The sequence below is a fragment of the Hesperophylax consimilis genome, chromosome 19 (assembly GCF_061612785.1).
Source record: "Hesperophylax consimilis isolate HC1 chromosome 19, BYU_Hcon_1.0, whole genome shotgun sequence".
NCBI classification, from domain to species: domain Eukaryota; kingdom Metazoa; phylum Arthropoda; class Insecta; order Trichoptera; family Limnephilidae; genus Hesperophylax; species Hesperophylax consimilis.
In genome coordinates, this window is record NC_142854.1 from 19162258 (window position 1) to 19178720 (window position 16463).

General features: G+C 34.5%; 1 protein-coding gene across 1 annotated transcript; it reads right to left on the reverse strand.

Moving 5' to 3' along the window:
* Positions 1-255: 255 nt before the first annotated feature.
* LOC149414952 (uncharacterized) lies at positions 256-13515 on the reverse strand. The gene is made up of 6 exons (XM_089642948.1): positions 13393-13515; positions 12842-12955; positions 12413-12565; positions 6677-6874; positions 3039-3188; positions 256-266 (listed from the first exon to the last, which is right to left on the reverse strand). Exons 2-6 carry the CDS (start codon positions 12906-12908, stop codon positions 256-258), a joined length of 579 nt encoding a protein of 192 aa, XP_089499074.1. The 5' UTR covers positions 12909-12955; positions 13393-13515.
* Positions 13516-16463: the final 2948 nt, after the last annotated feature.

A 16463-nucleotide genomic window follows, 5' to 3' on the forward strand; every position in this document is an offset into this window, starting at 1 on the left:
TAAATATGATTTTCATTAAATTAAAAAAACAAAAAAAAACATTATTGTTGCCGCTTTGGATATGGACACCCTCAGAATCGTGAGCGATGTCGTCATAAATCCCCCTGCAGCAGACAAGTACACACTTCTCAAATCAGCACTCATCGAGAGATTACAAGATTCTGAAGAAAACCTACTCACTCGTCTTCTAACCGGACTACAGCTTGATGACAGGAAACCGTCTGGACTACTCCAACTCATGCATGAACTCGCTGCTCACACTTCGGCTGCAAAGGAAACCTCAACAGGTCAAGGCCACATTGGCCGCACTACCCGATGACAACCTGTTACAACTTGCGTCTGCAGCAGATAAAATTTTGGAAGGATACCAAAAACACAATGTGGAACAGAAGACGAGAAACAGCGTAGTGAAAACATTCCGAACGTAGATTTAAACGTGTGTGCTGTACTCCAGAGTTTGCAAGAGCAAATTGCGTCACTCACTCTCGAAGTCAAACAACTCAAAACGACTCGAAGAGATGGTCACGGACAGGCTCAAAGCTATTATGAAAACAGCAATCCCAGCACCCGCCGAGAATGACGTCATCCATCTACATCGTACCCGAATTCCGCGCGACGACCTCGATCCAGGTCATGCCGTAGGCCAATATAAACCAACAAAACCTCAAAAGGCTAATGCAAATATCATGAAAATTTCGCTGACAAATCGTACTATTGCATTAAACCATGTATTTTTAATAGCAACAAGTCGGGAACCAACAACGGAAAACCGCAGTAGAGACGTGCGATTGTCCTCAACATACATGTCGTCTCTTCATCCATGAACTCATAAGGCAAGAAAATTTTTTGATCGACACCGGTGCTGAGGTATCCGTACTCCCAAGGCCAAGCAGGATCACGAAAAATACAACCTAAAGAACGCAACATTACCGGACAAGTCCACTACAGATTGGAGGAATGAATTCTCAAGGACCCTCATCCGGCATCTCGACGTTATCTGCTAATCAGAAATACTGAGACATTTTAAAATAAATACCCTGCACTGCACGACCCGACATGAAGACTCCAGATGTTCGTAAACATAATGTTACACATGTGATTGAAACAAGGGCAACGCCTGTAACAGATTGAGCCCGCAAGCTGGCACCGGATCTTTTGGAAGCAGCTAAAAAATAATTTAAATACTTTATGGAGCATGGAATGTGTCGGCCGTCAAAGAGTAGTTGGGCCAGCCCATTACACATGGTTAAGAAACACAACGAAGAATGACGCCCTTTTCGGTATAACAGGGGTTTGAACGCGACTACGATCCCAGACAAATACCCTTTTGAACATATCCACGATTTTTCGCATAAATTGACAAAAGCAAGAATATTCTCAACGGTAGACTTAATACGAGCCATAATAGAGCCGAGTATATAGAAAAGCACGATTCTAGTTTTTGCTAAATCTGATTATTCAAAACAAAATTAAGATTTGTACGTAGGAACATTGACACTTACAGTGGCGCTTTATTATAAAACATACATTACTTACTAAGAAATTTAAAAAAAATTAAATCAGTCTAGTATGTGTGCGTAAGTGTACCGCTAAATTTGACTTCCGAGAACAGGAGTGGTTACAATGGTGACATGAATAAGCTTTTTCTCCAGTATGGGTAAGAATGTATCGTTTTGAATGTTCCATTTGAGTACATGAATAGCTACAGTAGGAACATGAATAAGGTTTTTCTCCAGTATGGGTGCGTAAATGTACCGTTAAATCCGACTTCCGTGAGCAAGAGTAGTTACAATGGAGAGATAAATAAAGTTTTTCGCCAGTATGTGTGCATAAGTGCACCGTTAAATCTGACTTCAATGAGCAGGAGTAGTTACAATGGGCACATGCATATGGTTTTTCTCCAGTATGAGTGAATAAGTGCCGGTTTAAAAGATATTTTCGTGAGCAGGAGTAGTTACAATGGGAACATGAATAAGGTTTTTCGCCATTATGGGTGCGTAAGTGCAGTGTTAAATGTGATTTGCTTGTGAAAGAGTAGTTACAGTGGGATTATGAAAAAGGTTTTTCAACAGTATGGGTGCGTAAGTTAACTGTTAAATTTGATTTGCTTACGCAGGATTGGTTACAAATGGGGAAACATGAATAAAGTTTTTCTCCAGTATGGGTCAGAATGTGACTTTTTAAATGTCCCTTTTTAGAACACGAATAAGTTCAGTAGGAACATGAATAAGGTTTTTCGCCAGTATTGGTAAGAATGAGACGTTTTAAACGTACCATTTGTTTACATAAAAAGCTGCAGTAGGAACATTAATACGGTTTTTCTCCGGTATGGGTGCGTAAGTGTACCGTTAAATCTGACTTCCGTGAGCAAGAATGGTTACAATGGAGACATGCATAAGGTTTTTCGCCAGTATGAGTGCGTAAGTGAACGGTTAAATGCGATTTGCTTACGCAGGATTGGTTACAATGGGGACATAAATAAGGTTTTTCGCCAGTATGGGTCAGAATGTGACTTTTTAAATGTCCCTTTTGAGAACACGAATAAGAGCAGTAGGAACATGAATAAGGTTTTTCTCCAGTATGGGTGCGTAAGTGTACCGTTAAAACAAACTTCCGTGAACAAGAGTAGTTACAATGGAGACATGAATAAGCTTTTTCCCCAGTATGAGTGAATGAGTGACTCTTTAAAAAAGATTTTTGTGAGCAGGAGTAGTTACAAAGGGCACATAAATAAGGTTTTTCGCCAGTGTGGGTGCGTAAGTGCACTGTTAAATTTGATTTGCTTGAGCTGGAGTAGTTACAATGGGGACAAGAATAAGGTTTTTCGCCAGTATGGGTGCGTAAGTGAACTGTTAAATGTGATTTGCTTGAGCTGGAGTAGTTACAGTGGAGACATGAAAGAGGTTTTACTTCGGCATGTGTCTTCGGGACCACTATCACATCTGGAAAAGATGACAAATAAAGTTCAATAAGTAGGTATCTATAATGAAACGATAAGATTATTAAAACTGATTCAGACGAAAAAAAATCCATTTTACCTGCAGTCTCGGTAATACTTTCAAATTGCTCTGAGCATTCCTTTTTAATATCTGGCAGGTCTATGTCTATTTCCGTATAAGGGATTCCCCCTCCATCTTCTTCACGGGGTCCTGATTGTTCCATGGGTACAGTCTCCACATTAATGCTACCTGAAACAGAACATCAATAAAATGTTAATATTTATTCATTTTCGGGAAATCGACAGTTTACATTTAATTAGTTTGTACATAAGTATTATATAGTAAAATAAAACCAATTATGGATTTCCTCCTTGTGACTTTACCTCTTCTGAGACAGCATAATATTGAATAAGTAAATTAAATTTATGAGAAAGGAATATGAATTAAAAAAATTATGCGAAACAAAAGATTATATAAAACGAATAATTTACAAAGCCATACATTTATAGCCATGGAGAGAGGATGCAGATATAAGTAAAATCATAATTGGTTTAAACAATAGAGACATAAACATTATTCATAAACCATCAGAGAAATATTATTTTATGGACCTCTTGTATATGGTAAATTCGCAACTGAAAATATCAACCTTGGATAATACGCTATTGTAATTATTGCATAGTCTGTTCAGGCAAGAATTATGCTAAGAGTTTGTTTTGCTTTGATCAACCTTGAACAGGACACAAGAGCGTGTTGAACGCGCAGGTACATTGAATGGAATCTTGTTTAGCAACTCTGGGCTTCTTTATACAGGAATAGTGCATCCTTATGATGCCTCCGTACAAACATTGAATCATTTTTTAAGTATGAAGTTGCCTCTGCATAATTATTAAATTTTACAAATGACTTGTTACAAAGATATTTTATTAATTTGTTTTTAATTGCTTCGATTTTGTCTGTGTGGATTTTGTAAAATGGAGACCTATTAACTGATGCAAACTCCAAATGACTTCGTACATAGGCAAAGTAGAGTTGCTTAATAATATCGATGCTATTAAAAAGTTTTGTGTTTCTTATGATGAAGCCTAGCATTTAAGCAGTTTAATTTGTGATTTGATGTTTATGTAGGTTACATTGTAGTTTACTATCAAGGATTTTCCGAGATCACGAATATTTGAGACTGTTGCTATGTTACAATGTTGTTGTTGTTAAAAGAATAATTAAATAATATTTTATTTTTATTTCTCGACAAGACAATGTGATGACATTTTGAAACATTTAGATATAGTTGATTTTTTTTTTTTTTATAAATTTAATTTAGATTAAATTTGATAATATTATTATTAAGTTCTGAAAATGTTTTAGTTTTTTATTATTGTGACAGCTGTTTCGGCTTACAAGGCCATTTTCAAACTGTAAGCCTTGTAAGCCGAAACAGCTGTCACAATAATAAAAAACTAAAACACTTGCAGAACTTAATAATAATATTATCAAATTTAATCTAAATTAAATTTATAAAAAAAAAAAAATTAAATGGAGTTCTACGAATTAAACACAAAAACAATCAATAGTTGATTTTGTTGGCATTAGGTGGATATATTGTTTAAATGTTCATGTTGTAAATTGACACAATCGTTTAGACTTTTATTGGCTTGTATAGCATACCATCATCAACAAATAATTCATTTTCAATATATGTAGAGACATGAGCGCTATGTGTATGATTATTTGTAATAATTTTAGATTGTTTTATATAGTTCAATCAAGATCCTGCTGATAAGATACTTGAAGTTTGCAGTAGTAAGCTCATTGGAATTCCCATCATACATACATTAATAATAATCGGATAGGTTTATTAAGTCGATTTATATCTGAAATATGGATACGGCGTTAAGTTGTTGAAATTTTAATTTATCTATGTCTAATATCAACGGTTCATTGAATTAGCTTAAACATGAAATACCGTGAAAAAGAAGGGACATTATAATTCAAATATTAAAAATGGAAAATATAATAAAATCACGTTAATTTATTTTGAATGAAAAAAACATACACTTAGTAAGACACCACTTTATCAACTGTTGATATTTAGCCCTGAAGAAGCTTGGGACAAGTGAAACCCGGTTGGTTATCGTTATTGATTAAAAAATAAAGTTGTGTCTTACTAAGTGTATGTTTTTTTCATTCAATATGTCACACCCCAAAGTATTTGCTTCCTTCGAAAATATTAATTTATTTTATTTATATAGGTTGGTTCTTTACCGTTTGTTTAAAGATTTTTTATTATTTATTGTGTAAGTTTATACAATATTTGAATATAAACAAGATAATATTTCATTTTGTAACTTTAAATATTTTTACAATAAACATAACACTTCTTTTTAAATTCATTCATTCTTCAGACTTTCAGGCATTTCATCATACATCTTTAGTCCTTTGTAAATTGGGCAGTTCTGTGATTTTGATTTCTTAATATGTGGAAATCTAATTCTATATACATTTCTGGTTTCGTAATTATGAACATCTCTGTTAAAAACAGGGCAGTTCTGTGATTTTGATTTCTTAATATGTGGAAATCTAATTCTATATACATTTCTGGTTTCGTAATTATGAACATCTCTGTTAAAAACAATTTCAGCCTAAAAATATTTTGGCATTTGGTTGTTCACGACGTTATGCACAAAATCAACATATTAAGTAAGAGTGTCTTATTAAACAAACTTTTACAATTTTAAAAACGAAAGATAAATTCAAAGCAGGAATTCTAGAGTTCATTGAAGGTTCAGAGACACACACGAGAATTTAGCATTTTTCATTATACTAGCTGAAGAACCCAGCGTCGGCCAGGCTACACCCAGTTTTTGTTTTATTTTGAACGGTAGTTTTTACGTTTTTTTTTAAATTTTATAAATATTAAAAAAAAAAATTGGTGACGTTTGAAACTACCATACTAGGTTTCATACCCGTATTATGGTAATCGTACATGATTTATATAAGAATAGCAATCATAAAACAAAACGGAAAAGGAAATTGTTATGGTCAAAAAAATCTTATATTGGACATCGAGTGTGCAAAATTCTTAAGGGGTGAGAAAAAGGGATAGATTTTAGAAACATCTTGTAGACAGTCGCCTTCAACTTGTTTAGAAGGTTAAGTGTGCAAAATGTCATCAATCTAGGAATAATAGATATCAAAAGCACAAACACTTCTTTATTTAAATAGATGTAAATATGATCGAAATAAAAAAACCTCTAATTCAATAAACCGAAAAAATAATTTCATAATAAAAATAGAATATTGAGTAGCAAGTAGGTACGTAATATAAACCATTATTTTAAATGTCATTTTTATATATCCAATAAGGAATTATACAGTTTTCGTAAGGTAGGTAGGTACCATAGTTTTGATTATTTCAATTGATAGAATCTAACCTGAATACTATCTTGAACTGGAAACGGAAAGTACAAAAATTTACAGACGTACATACTAAACGTCAAACGTCAAACGTCACTACGTTCTTGTGAGGACAGAATTTTAGGATTACAGAAGGTGCAATTATTTACTTTAAAGATAACATATGATGAGGATACATTTGACGAATTAAGAACTGTTTGCGAGCATAATAAGTTATTATTATAATTAGTAAAAGTATGGACGACAAGAGGGGAAGTAAAGAACAAGCAGCTGTTCTGATTATTTGCATCGGAAACACTTCTGTGATATGCAATGCAACTTACTTGTTGGCTGAACACTCTGGGCATACTGCAAACATTCCTTCTTCACATCCGAGAGGTGGATTACAACATCCCCATAGGCCATTTCACCTGAGCCTTCTTCCTGTGACCATGGTTCAGTTTTGATGGAAACATTCTTTGGGTTGGAATCAATGGCACTGCTGTGATAGCGTCCTGTCATGTGATGATAATTATTCTCAGCTAAAAATAAGAAAGGAATGTAACAAAAGCTCTCTCAAATACTCTCGTGTTATATCGAGAACGCTTTTTAAACTGATCTAACAGGTGTCAAGCGATATATTCTTACAATTAACCAGCACCAATTTTAGAGTTTAAGTGTTACTTAGTTAGTATAAATAGAACCTCTTTACAAACAGGGTAAAGCATGACGGTCAATACGTTGAACAAACGTCATCAAAAAAGGAAAAGCAGATCAATTTCAATTATTGTGTAGTTCGTACAATATTATTTTAGGGAGACGGAACAATAATTACAAACGAGAAGGAAGCAAAGGAGACTCTGTGACACATTATTCTGACTTGTCTGAATCCTGACGTTTCCGTTCGTAGAGATGATCGATATTCCTGTACCAGCTCCCGGCTACATTTATGTCACTGGAACCGTTGATATTTTTTTGTGGAACTGGTTTATTCTTGCACTATTTATCGAAAATAAAAAAGTCACTAGTCTCTTGAAACTTACCCACGGTTTCTTTTATTTCTTTTTGAAGAACCGTTTACAAAATTAACTTTCCGCATAAGTATCTGGTAATCAGAGCCGCAGTAACATCTCATTTCAAATATCAACCATCTTCGTATTCAACTTCGAAATAATATGTAATTTTAAATCGGAAATAATTATTCGATCCAATTATCGTTTATAACATAGCGAATCTAGGAATCACGCAAGTGAAAAAATGGTTGGACTCAAATACACTCACACTAAACATATCGAAAACAAAATTCACAACGTACAGCATAACTAAAACAGGACAGCCAAAAAACAATACAAACACCATAAAAATACACGAATGCATAAACACCAACATCTGCGATTGCCCCCCTCTAGAAAAAACAGAACAAATAAAGTATCTAGGAATCGTAATTGACCATAATCTTAGATGGACACATCACATCAAACAAATCACAAATAGACTCCTCAGAACAATACACATTTTCCTAAACATAAGAAACATATATAAAATAAAACAATTGAAAACAATATATTATGCACTATGCCAATCAATAATAGAATATGGAATAATTGCTTGGGGAGGAGCAACAAACGCAGCTATCGCTCAAATAGAAATCGCACAGAAAACGATATTAAAGGTAATACTCAAAAAACATAAAATAACCGACACAGACCAAATATTTAAAAGCTGTGACGTACTTGATATACGCCAATTATATGTTAAAACACTACTAAACTACATTTTCGACCAAAAAAACAAACCCCAACAAACACAAAATATCACTAATAGACCGGTCAGACAAGCGTACAAAGAAAACATAAAAACTCCGACGGTAAACACTACCTTTGGACAAAGACACCATAAATACCACGCTATTAAAGCATTCAACAGTCTTCCACTTGAAACAAAAATTGAGGAAAATAAAAATAAATTCAAACACAAAATAAAAAAATGGATTAAAGAACAAAAAGACAATATTACCAAAATTCTATAACATAAAAGAATAAAACATATACACCCAACACACAAAAAGATATAAAACACGCAACACGCACAAACACATATATCATTATAAATACCGATTTACATTCTCTTTTGATATTTTTCTTTTATTTTTAATCTTTATTTTTATTTTAAATTTATCTTTATTTTAATGTTGTTTTTCTTTTATTTTTAAATGTATAAATTCTTAAATTATAAAATGGGGGCCTCAGCACGGGTAAACAACCCAGTGAGGCCAACATTACTAAATTGAAATATGAAATATTGTAAAAAAAAATGTATCAACAATAAAAATAAAAAAAAAAAAAATCTTTTTTGATTATAAAATAAGAACAGTAGGTAGACGAAATAAAGATATTATCTGGAAATAGCAACTCTTAAATATCATTAGAATTTACTAGGCTTTTTAAACGGTGGAATTATAGATATGACTCCTTACTAAGTAGCATACAATAATTAATTAATTATTTTTAATAATAATTAATTAATTTCTTCATATGAAGCGGTTACTTTGTGATGTGACATTATAATTTAAAATTAAACAATAACTTATACTGCCCTGATGAAGCTACGGTTCTAGCGAAACCCGGTCGGCATTAAGTATTTACCTATTATACTGCCCTGATGAAGCTACGGTTGTAGCGAAACCCGGTCGGCATTAAGTATTTACCTATAAGTGATGTTTACAAAGTAATTGTTTAATTTTGAATTAATTAATTATTATTAATAATAATTTAAATTAATAATTTTAAACAAATATATTAAATTGGAAAAAAGTAGTCGTTTCGATAATTTTGATCAATTTAATGAGCAAAGTAGGAAGTCGTTATTTAGACATTATCTATAAATACCAACTCTAAAAATCTTGAGAATTTATTTAGCATTATTTCAATCGTGCGAAAGAACTTCGTAATTTAATGAGCAAACTGTGGAATTATTCTGATAGTTTTGATATTATGAAAGTCATTAAAATACTCTTAAAATAAAGTCCAACATATGAACAGCTTAATTGAATATGTCTACAACTAGAAACGACTGACATATTAGGTTTGGTTTACTTATTCATAAAAGACCAAAGTTTTGGTTTTTTGTTATTTTTAATTACTTTAACAAATTTAATATATCATCTTTACAATGTGTAATATACTTAAAATTAAAAATGTAAGACCGGTGACCAAGTTAAATACGAACTTTAAAGATAAGTCGATCGACATAGATGGCATCAGGGGTTATATCCCGGAGCATTACAAGGGTAGCTCTTATAAAGGCATATCGATTATCTCTCGAGGGGTGGAGTCAGCTATCATTTTTTGCTACTATCATTCCGAACCATACAAGGGGTTCAGTAAAGACATGGGAGTCATATTTCCACGTTATATTATAGCAAAAGGCAACGTTACAACATACAACGGATTATCATATAGAACACATCTTATACTCATGGGGCACGGAAAATATTACGGGTACAAAATATAATCCTAACTAAGTTCAATCTCTCAATCTAAATTTAAGTTACAAAATCGGAACTGAATTTATTAAAGCACATGGAAAGGTGATAAGATGGTCAAGCTTACATTGTTCTTAAGTCGGTTCTTAAGCGAAGTTTAGGCGGCCTTTGTCTATGTGCAACGTAAACGTTGAAACATGTGCGTGCGAGTTAGTTTCGGTGAGAAGTTCGGCCAGGAGTCGTTTTATTAAAAGGCAAGGATTTTAGTGTAATTTTCAAGACGTAAGTCTGGATATTCCCTTGAATCCGGATTGCTTTGGGATCGCGGGACCACAACCCGAAGCAGCGTATTGACATGCTGAGGTCAGGATTCCGAAAGAGGACGAGGCCGGCGAGCGAGGGCTGGCGGCGTGGGCCATTAGTTCCGTTTCTTACCGCGCGGAACGCTGATGGCGAGAATTAAGTGACCGGCAGGTGCTGCTACTTGCGGCGATCGAAGAGCGAAGAGCTAGCATGTAGCAGATTCAACTATAATTATTATTTAATACGATATAAACCGAACAAATGTGTCACCGCTTCTTTTACCAGCTCTTGAAACTTATTAAAAGGGTGTTTCTGATTATTTTCAAAATTATACCCTTGTAAAAAGCCCATAGTCTTATTTATGTAGTCACTTTTATTCATAATAATAACACTGTCAAATAAAACTCAAACATATAACCAAACTTAATTGTTACAAAGGTAAATCAAAGAAACAAATAAAAATGACATCACAAAGCGATAAACAGTAAAGAGAACTTTTCTTCGAAAAATGAATAAGGTTTTCATGCTATATGGGTACGAATATGATGCTTTAATTATTCTTTCTGAAACCATTTATATTTAAGTCGGAACATGAATGACTTTTCTCATCAGCGGGTCAAAATCTGACTCCTCTTGAACATGAATAACTGCAGTCAGAACATGGAAAAGATTAATTTCCAGTATGGGTGCACGCTATATACGTACACACACACAATGATGTGTGACTTTAGTGAGCAGGAAAGGTTACAGTTGGAACATGAATAAGGTTTTTATGGCAAGTATGGGTAAAAACTTGACTATATAAATTTACAATGGGAACATGGATATAGTTTTTCTCCAGTATGGTTAAAAACGTGCCTTTAAAGTTTACGCCTACTTTTTAATCCTTTTGAGAACAGTAATATTTGCGGTAGGATCATGAATAAGTTTTTAATCCCGTAAGTGCACTGTTAACGCTGACTTGTATGAGCAGGTTTAATTATAATGGGAACTCATGAATTAGGTTTTTTCCAAATGGAATTTACGAATTTCCAATTACAGAACCTGAATAGCTGCAGTAGGAACATTAAGGTTTAAGTCCAGTATGGGTGAGTAAGTGCACTTTTAAATGTGATTTTCCTTTGCAGGAGAAGTAACAATGCGAGCATTTATGTCGTTTTACTACAGTATGGGTAAGAATGTGAAGTTTCGAATTCCCCTGATAAAAACATGAAAAGCTGCAGTAGAAACATGAATAAGGTTTAATTTCAGAATCGATGCGTAAGTGAACTGTTAATGCTGACATGTGTTAGCAACAGTAGTCACAATGAGAACACGAATGAAGTTTTTCTCGAGTATGAGTGCGAAATTGCACTGTTAATTTTGACTTGCGTGAGCGTAAGTAGTTACATGAGAACACGAATAAGGTTTTTCTTCAGTATGGGTGCGTAAGTTAACCGTTAAATGTGACTTGCGTGAGTACTTGTACTTGTGATGGATGGAGCCAGTCGAGAAATTGAACACACTACGCCTGGGTGGGACCCAAGCGCGATGTCAACTCGGCCACCGACCGGTCAAAAATCTTACTTATAGAACCGATTGTTCTACAACCAGCGAGATGGACCAAAAATATTGCGTACCAAATCGATTGGTACTGGACTAATGATCTGTAATTTTTAACAAGAAAATAAAATTGAACAAATTGTGTTTATCACTATACAACGATATGCAAAGAGGAAAATAACATCAATCCGACAAAAGACATTTGCTTTTTCCTTCTATTTTTAAATATTCTTGCTTCTTTTTTCGACCTTTATGAAAATGGAATAAAAACAAGGGAAATGGCAATTTAAGTAGGAACCGGTTGTTGAAATAACCATAAAAGTATTTCAATATCAAACTTACACAGTGTTAAACTTATCACGATGTGACTTACAAATGTTATTCCCGACAACCAACAATTTTACTGCTCCCAACCATCTGGAGCCAGTGAGTACAATGGGAACATGAATAAGATTTATCTCCAGTATGGTTACGAATGGGCACTGTTAAATTTGATTTGCGTGAGAAGGAGTAGTTACAATGGAAACATGGATACGGTTTTTCTCCATAATGGGTGCGTAAGTGGGCTGTTAAATGTGATTTGCATGAGCATGAGTAGTTACAGTGTGTACATAAATAAGGTTTTTCTTCTGGATGCGTCTTCAGGTCCGTTACCATGTCTTAAAAAGATGGCAGATGACGCAATATGTACGTATCTCTAATAACTAGATAATTATTAAAACGAATTCAGAAAAACGAAAATCGTTTTTACCTGCAGTCTCGAGAATACTTCCAGACTTCTCTAAGCATTCCTTTTTTATATCTGGCAGGTCTATGTTTATTTTCGCATAAGTGATTGCCCCTCCATCTTCTTCACGGGGTTCTGATTTTGCTTTGATGGGTACAGTCTCCACATTAATGCTACCTGGAATAATAACATAATAACTAATTGATAGGCTTCTGATATGAAAATCCGTAATTCGATAGATTTATTATATCGAATAGATAGAGATACAGTAAAGTAGTTATTTTTTATATAAAGAAATAGATGTCAAACATGCAGTTACGAGATAAAATATTACTATAATTGCCGTTGCAATTAGAGATAATAATTGTTATTTTCTAATGGCCTAAAATTTTCTTTTTATCAACATCACATAGGGGAGGTGGAATTCTATATCAGTAAACGCCTGTTTTTCACCTGAGCCTTCTTCCTGCGACCATGGTTCAGTTTTGAAGCTAACATTATCTGGGATGGGAAGATCCATGGCTCTACTGTGATAGGGTCCTTTGATGGGATAGTAATTATTCTCAGCTGAAAATAAGTAACGTCTGTATCAAAACTTATCTACATCATAAAAAATATTCATCAGAGAGTTTGAATCACTTTTTTTGTTGAAAAAACCAATAAGATTCTTAAGCAATTCGGATTTCATTAGAATTTACTAACAGCTAATTGTGCCACAAAATAAGTTTGCTGTTTTGAAAATGTATATGATGTTCACTCGGGGTAATTAGATGAACTTACTAGTCACTTGGTTTTAATGTGTGACAGCGGCCGTAAATCAACAATGAACAAACACATTTAATCTCATCTGTCACGTGTTTACACGGTAAGTGTTGGGTAGCTTAATATGTTATAACGCTGTCAAAACTAATCAATCGAGTGCTTGGCGATATATTCTTACAATAAACAAGCACCAATTTACGAGTTTAAGTGTTACTTTGTTAACATAATTAGAACTAACTTACATGCACGGCAAAGCGCGGTAGTCAATTTCAAGGCGTTGAAGAAACGTCACAAAGAATTAGAAGCACTTCAATTTTTAAATCTTTGCTTTAAAATTGTGTTGGTGGTTGAAATAACCTCAAGTGGTATAAATTTTACATAATTGTTATGTAGTTTATATGGTATTACTTTAGAAAGACGGTGCAACTGTAACTGATGAGAGGGAAGCAATCATAAATAAACCACTCACTAAATCGATCCAAATTGGTCTATTTAACCATAGATATGTCAATATTTAGACAAATTTTATGCATGCAACATAAGTACGTCGGGAGTCGCTATATGCACAGCGACTAGTCGACAGGGGGCGTGGCCAACATATCCGAGCATACCCGAAGTGAAGTGTTTCGGCGCTTTATTTGAAATTGGTTCTCCGCTCAGATATTTTTTGTGACGTCACGGCCGAGCATTTCCGAATATTGCCGAGCAGCCAATAGCTAATTTTCATCTTTCGTTTCATACAATTCTTGCACCTTGATTTTATTTGGTTAGATTACATTACTATAGGGCCAATATCATAAAGTCGATTCCAAAGCCTTAATAAAGACTGTTTGGTATGGCAACCACATTTTAATTCCTGCAAATATCATTAACTTTTGGACAGTAAAAGACTTGTGGTAGGCCCTATGTTCAACTTTTGTACAGATTCGTACTAGGCCTATTTATACTCAAAGTATCTAATCTTTTTACATTACAAAACAGTACACCTATGGGAAAGTAAAACTAGCATTATTTGGAGTCTTTGTGAAAATTTGGATGCCATATAGCATGTTGAAGGATAAGTGAGCAATGAAGAAAGTCGGGCAATTCATTGATACAAATTTGATATTATTTTATAACTGGAAAATAATAAATTACACCACACAAAGAAAATATAAACATTGAGGGAACAACCCCTTTAAAAACATGACAGATAAACCCTGAATTGAGCCGATCAGGTTCTGCCCCATCCTGAAATTTATGTTTAATAAATTGCTCCAACAATAGAGACACATCTCGTACTGATAAACTCCAGCTTCAACAAGCCTGTTGATCTCCTGTCTCTGCTGTGGTTGTGGCTCGCTTCTCCGGTTGCCGAGACGTAATAACGTATTTAGGTGGGCTGGTGGATTGAAGGACTGCCTTCACTTGTTTCAGAATCTGAAAACAAGCCACAATGTTTTACTATAAATAAAAATAACAGAACCCTACAAAAACAGTAATTATTGGTTAGATACATTATCTAGATACATTTTTGTATATCTGTATCTAGCTATATTTCTATAACTGTATCAGAATCTAGATACATTTTTACTTGTATCTGACACTTCAGATACTTTATGTTGGAAGTGAACTGCTTTACCGATTTTCTCTAGTTAATTTTCATGATTTCACAGATTCACGACACAGATTCAGCTAGTGGGTACCTTTGTCCATATACAGCCTTACTCATAATCGAAACACTACGATAATACGGACAGGTTAAGTGAATTTTTTACTCATAATAGCGCCAACTCGCGCGCATGCGCATTGCCTAATCTGACCGTATTAGCAGACGTCAGATTTAACCCACCCGAAGAGCAGGATTAGGCAGTATTATGAGCGTATTAAATTCGGAAATGGCTGACTTTGACAATTTTGACGTTTTGACTGGAGCTTTGGCAAATCTTGACCGTATTCATCCACCACGGGCACGGAAAACATACAAAAAGCGGTATGACCCATTTACGGCGCTAACGGAAGGAGATTTTAGGTCCAAATATAGATTCACCAAAGCAAATATGAGACGTTTGATCGATTTGGTACGGCCATATTTGCATGTCAATAACAAACGGGGTGGAAAAATATCTACCGATCTCCAAGTTCTTTGTGCCATACGATACTGGGGCAGAAACGAGGTAAGGATAGTGTTTATAGTTGCATTCCTGTGAAACAAATCAGCAAAATCGATAACTAAACAGTTTTTAAATTATTATAACATTTTTTTCGCAGATACAAGATGATTGTGCAGATTTACATGGATTTAGTCAACAGACAATGTCCCGTATTGCCAAAAGGGTCGCAACTGCATTTGCCCGCCTTGCTCCACAGTACATTAAAATGCCACAATGTATTGAAGAGCAACAATCAACAGTTGCAAAGTTCCAAGGAATAAAACGTTTTGAAAAGGAAAGTTAAGGGTGATGCCGGCCAATATTACATCAATAGGAAGGGGATATATTCCTTAAATGTCCAGGTTTGTAAAGTGATAACCTCAATACGTGTCTGAAATATAAACATTAACCAACATTGATTGCATGAATAAATTCATTCCAGGCGGTGTGCAATGCAGATCTAAAAATTATGGATATTGTTGCTCATTGGAGAGGCAGTACTCACGATGCTCGTATTTTCCGGGAAAGTTCCATCAAGCAGAGGTTTGAAGAAGGTCACTTCAACGGACGACTGTTGGGAGACGGAGGTTATGCCTGTACACCATATCTGTTCACCCCAGTTAGGAACCCAAGAAACCCCAGAGAAGTGGCGTATAACAGGGCTCAAATATCTACTCGCAACACGGTGGAGAGATGTTTTGGGGTATGGAAACAGAGATTTCGTTGCCTGCTGCGGGGTATGTCAGGATCTCTCGATACCATCAAGACAACTATCGTAGCTCTTGCTGTTTTCCATTGTCTTGCCATCGATATGAATGATCCTCAGTTAGGTAAGAAAACAACTCAAAATAAAATATGTGTTAAAATGAAACATAATATAATATGTCAGTTTTTAGACATTCCTTACATTAGAGTTTTGTATGTACTAATGCTATGATTTGTAATTTGGAATAGATGATGATGAAGAACATGATGAGGGTGCAGGAACAGAAGCAGGTGGTGGTGGTTTCATGGAAGTAGCCCCAAATGAACAAGTAGCCCCAATCAATCATATTGGAAATGCCACTAGACAGGTGTTCATTGATCAACATTTTTAAATGTATTAGTATGTACTCAATATGATTGTATCTACATATATAATTATATTACACTGAAAAAATGTACATACTCAATAGTATAAT

Bases quoted from the DNA above. Each gene is read 5' to 3' on its own strand.
- LOC149414952 (XM_089642948.1), bottom strand. From the start codon at position 12,908: ATGGATCTTCCCATCCCAGATAATGTTAGCTTCAAAACTGAACCATGG. The intron at 6,875-12,412 runs GTAAAAACGATT...TCTTATTTTTAG, and splicing joins AAGTATTCTCGAGACTGCAG to CTGAGAATAATTATCATCAC. The intron at 3,189-6,676 runs GTAAGTTGCATT...GTTCTGTTTCAG, and splicing joins CCAGAGTGTTCAGCCAACAA to GTAGCATTAATGTGGAGACT.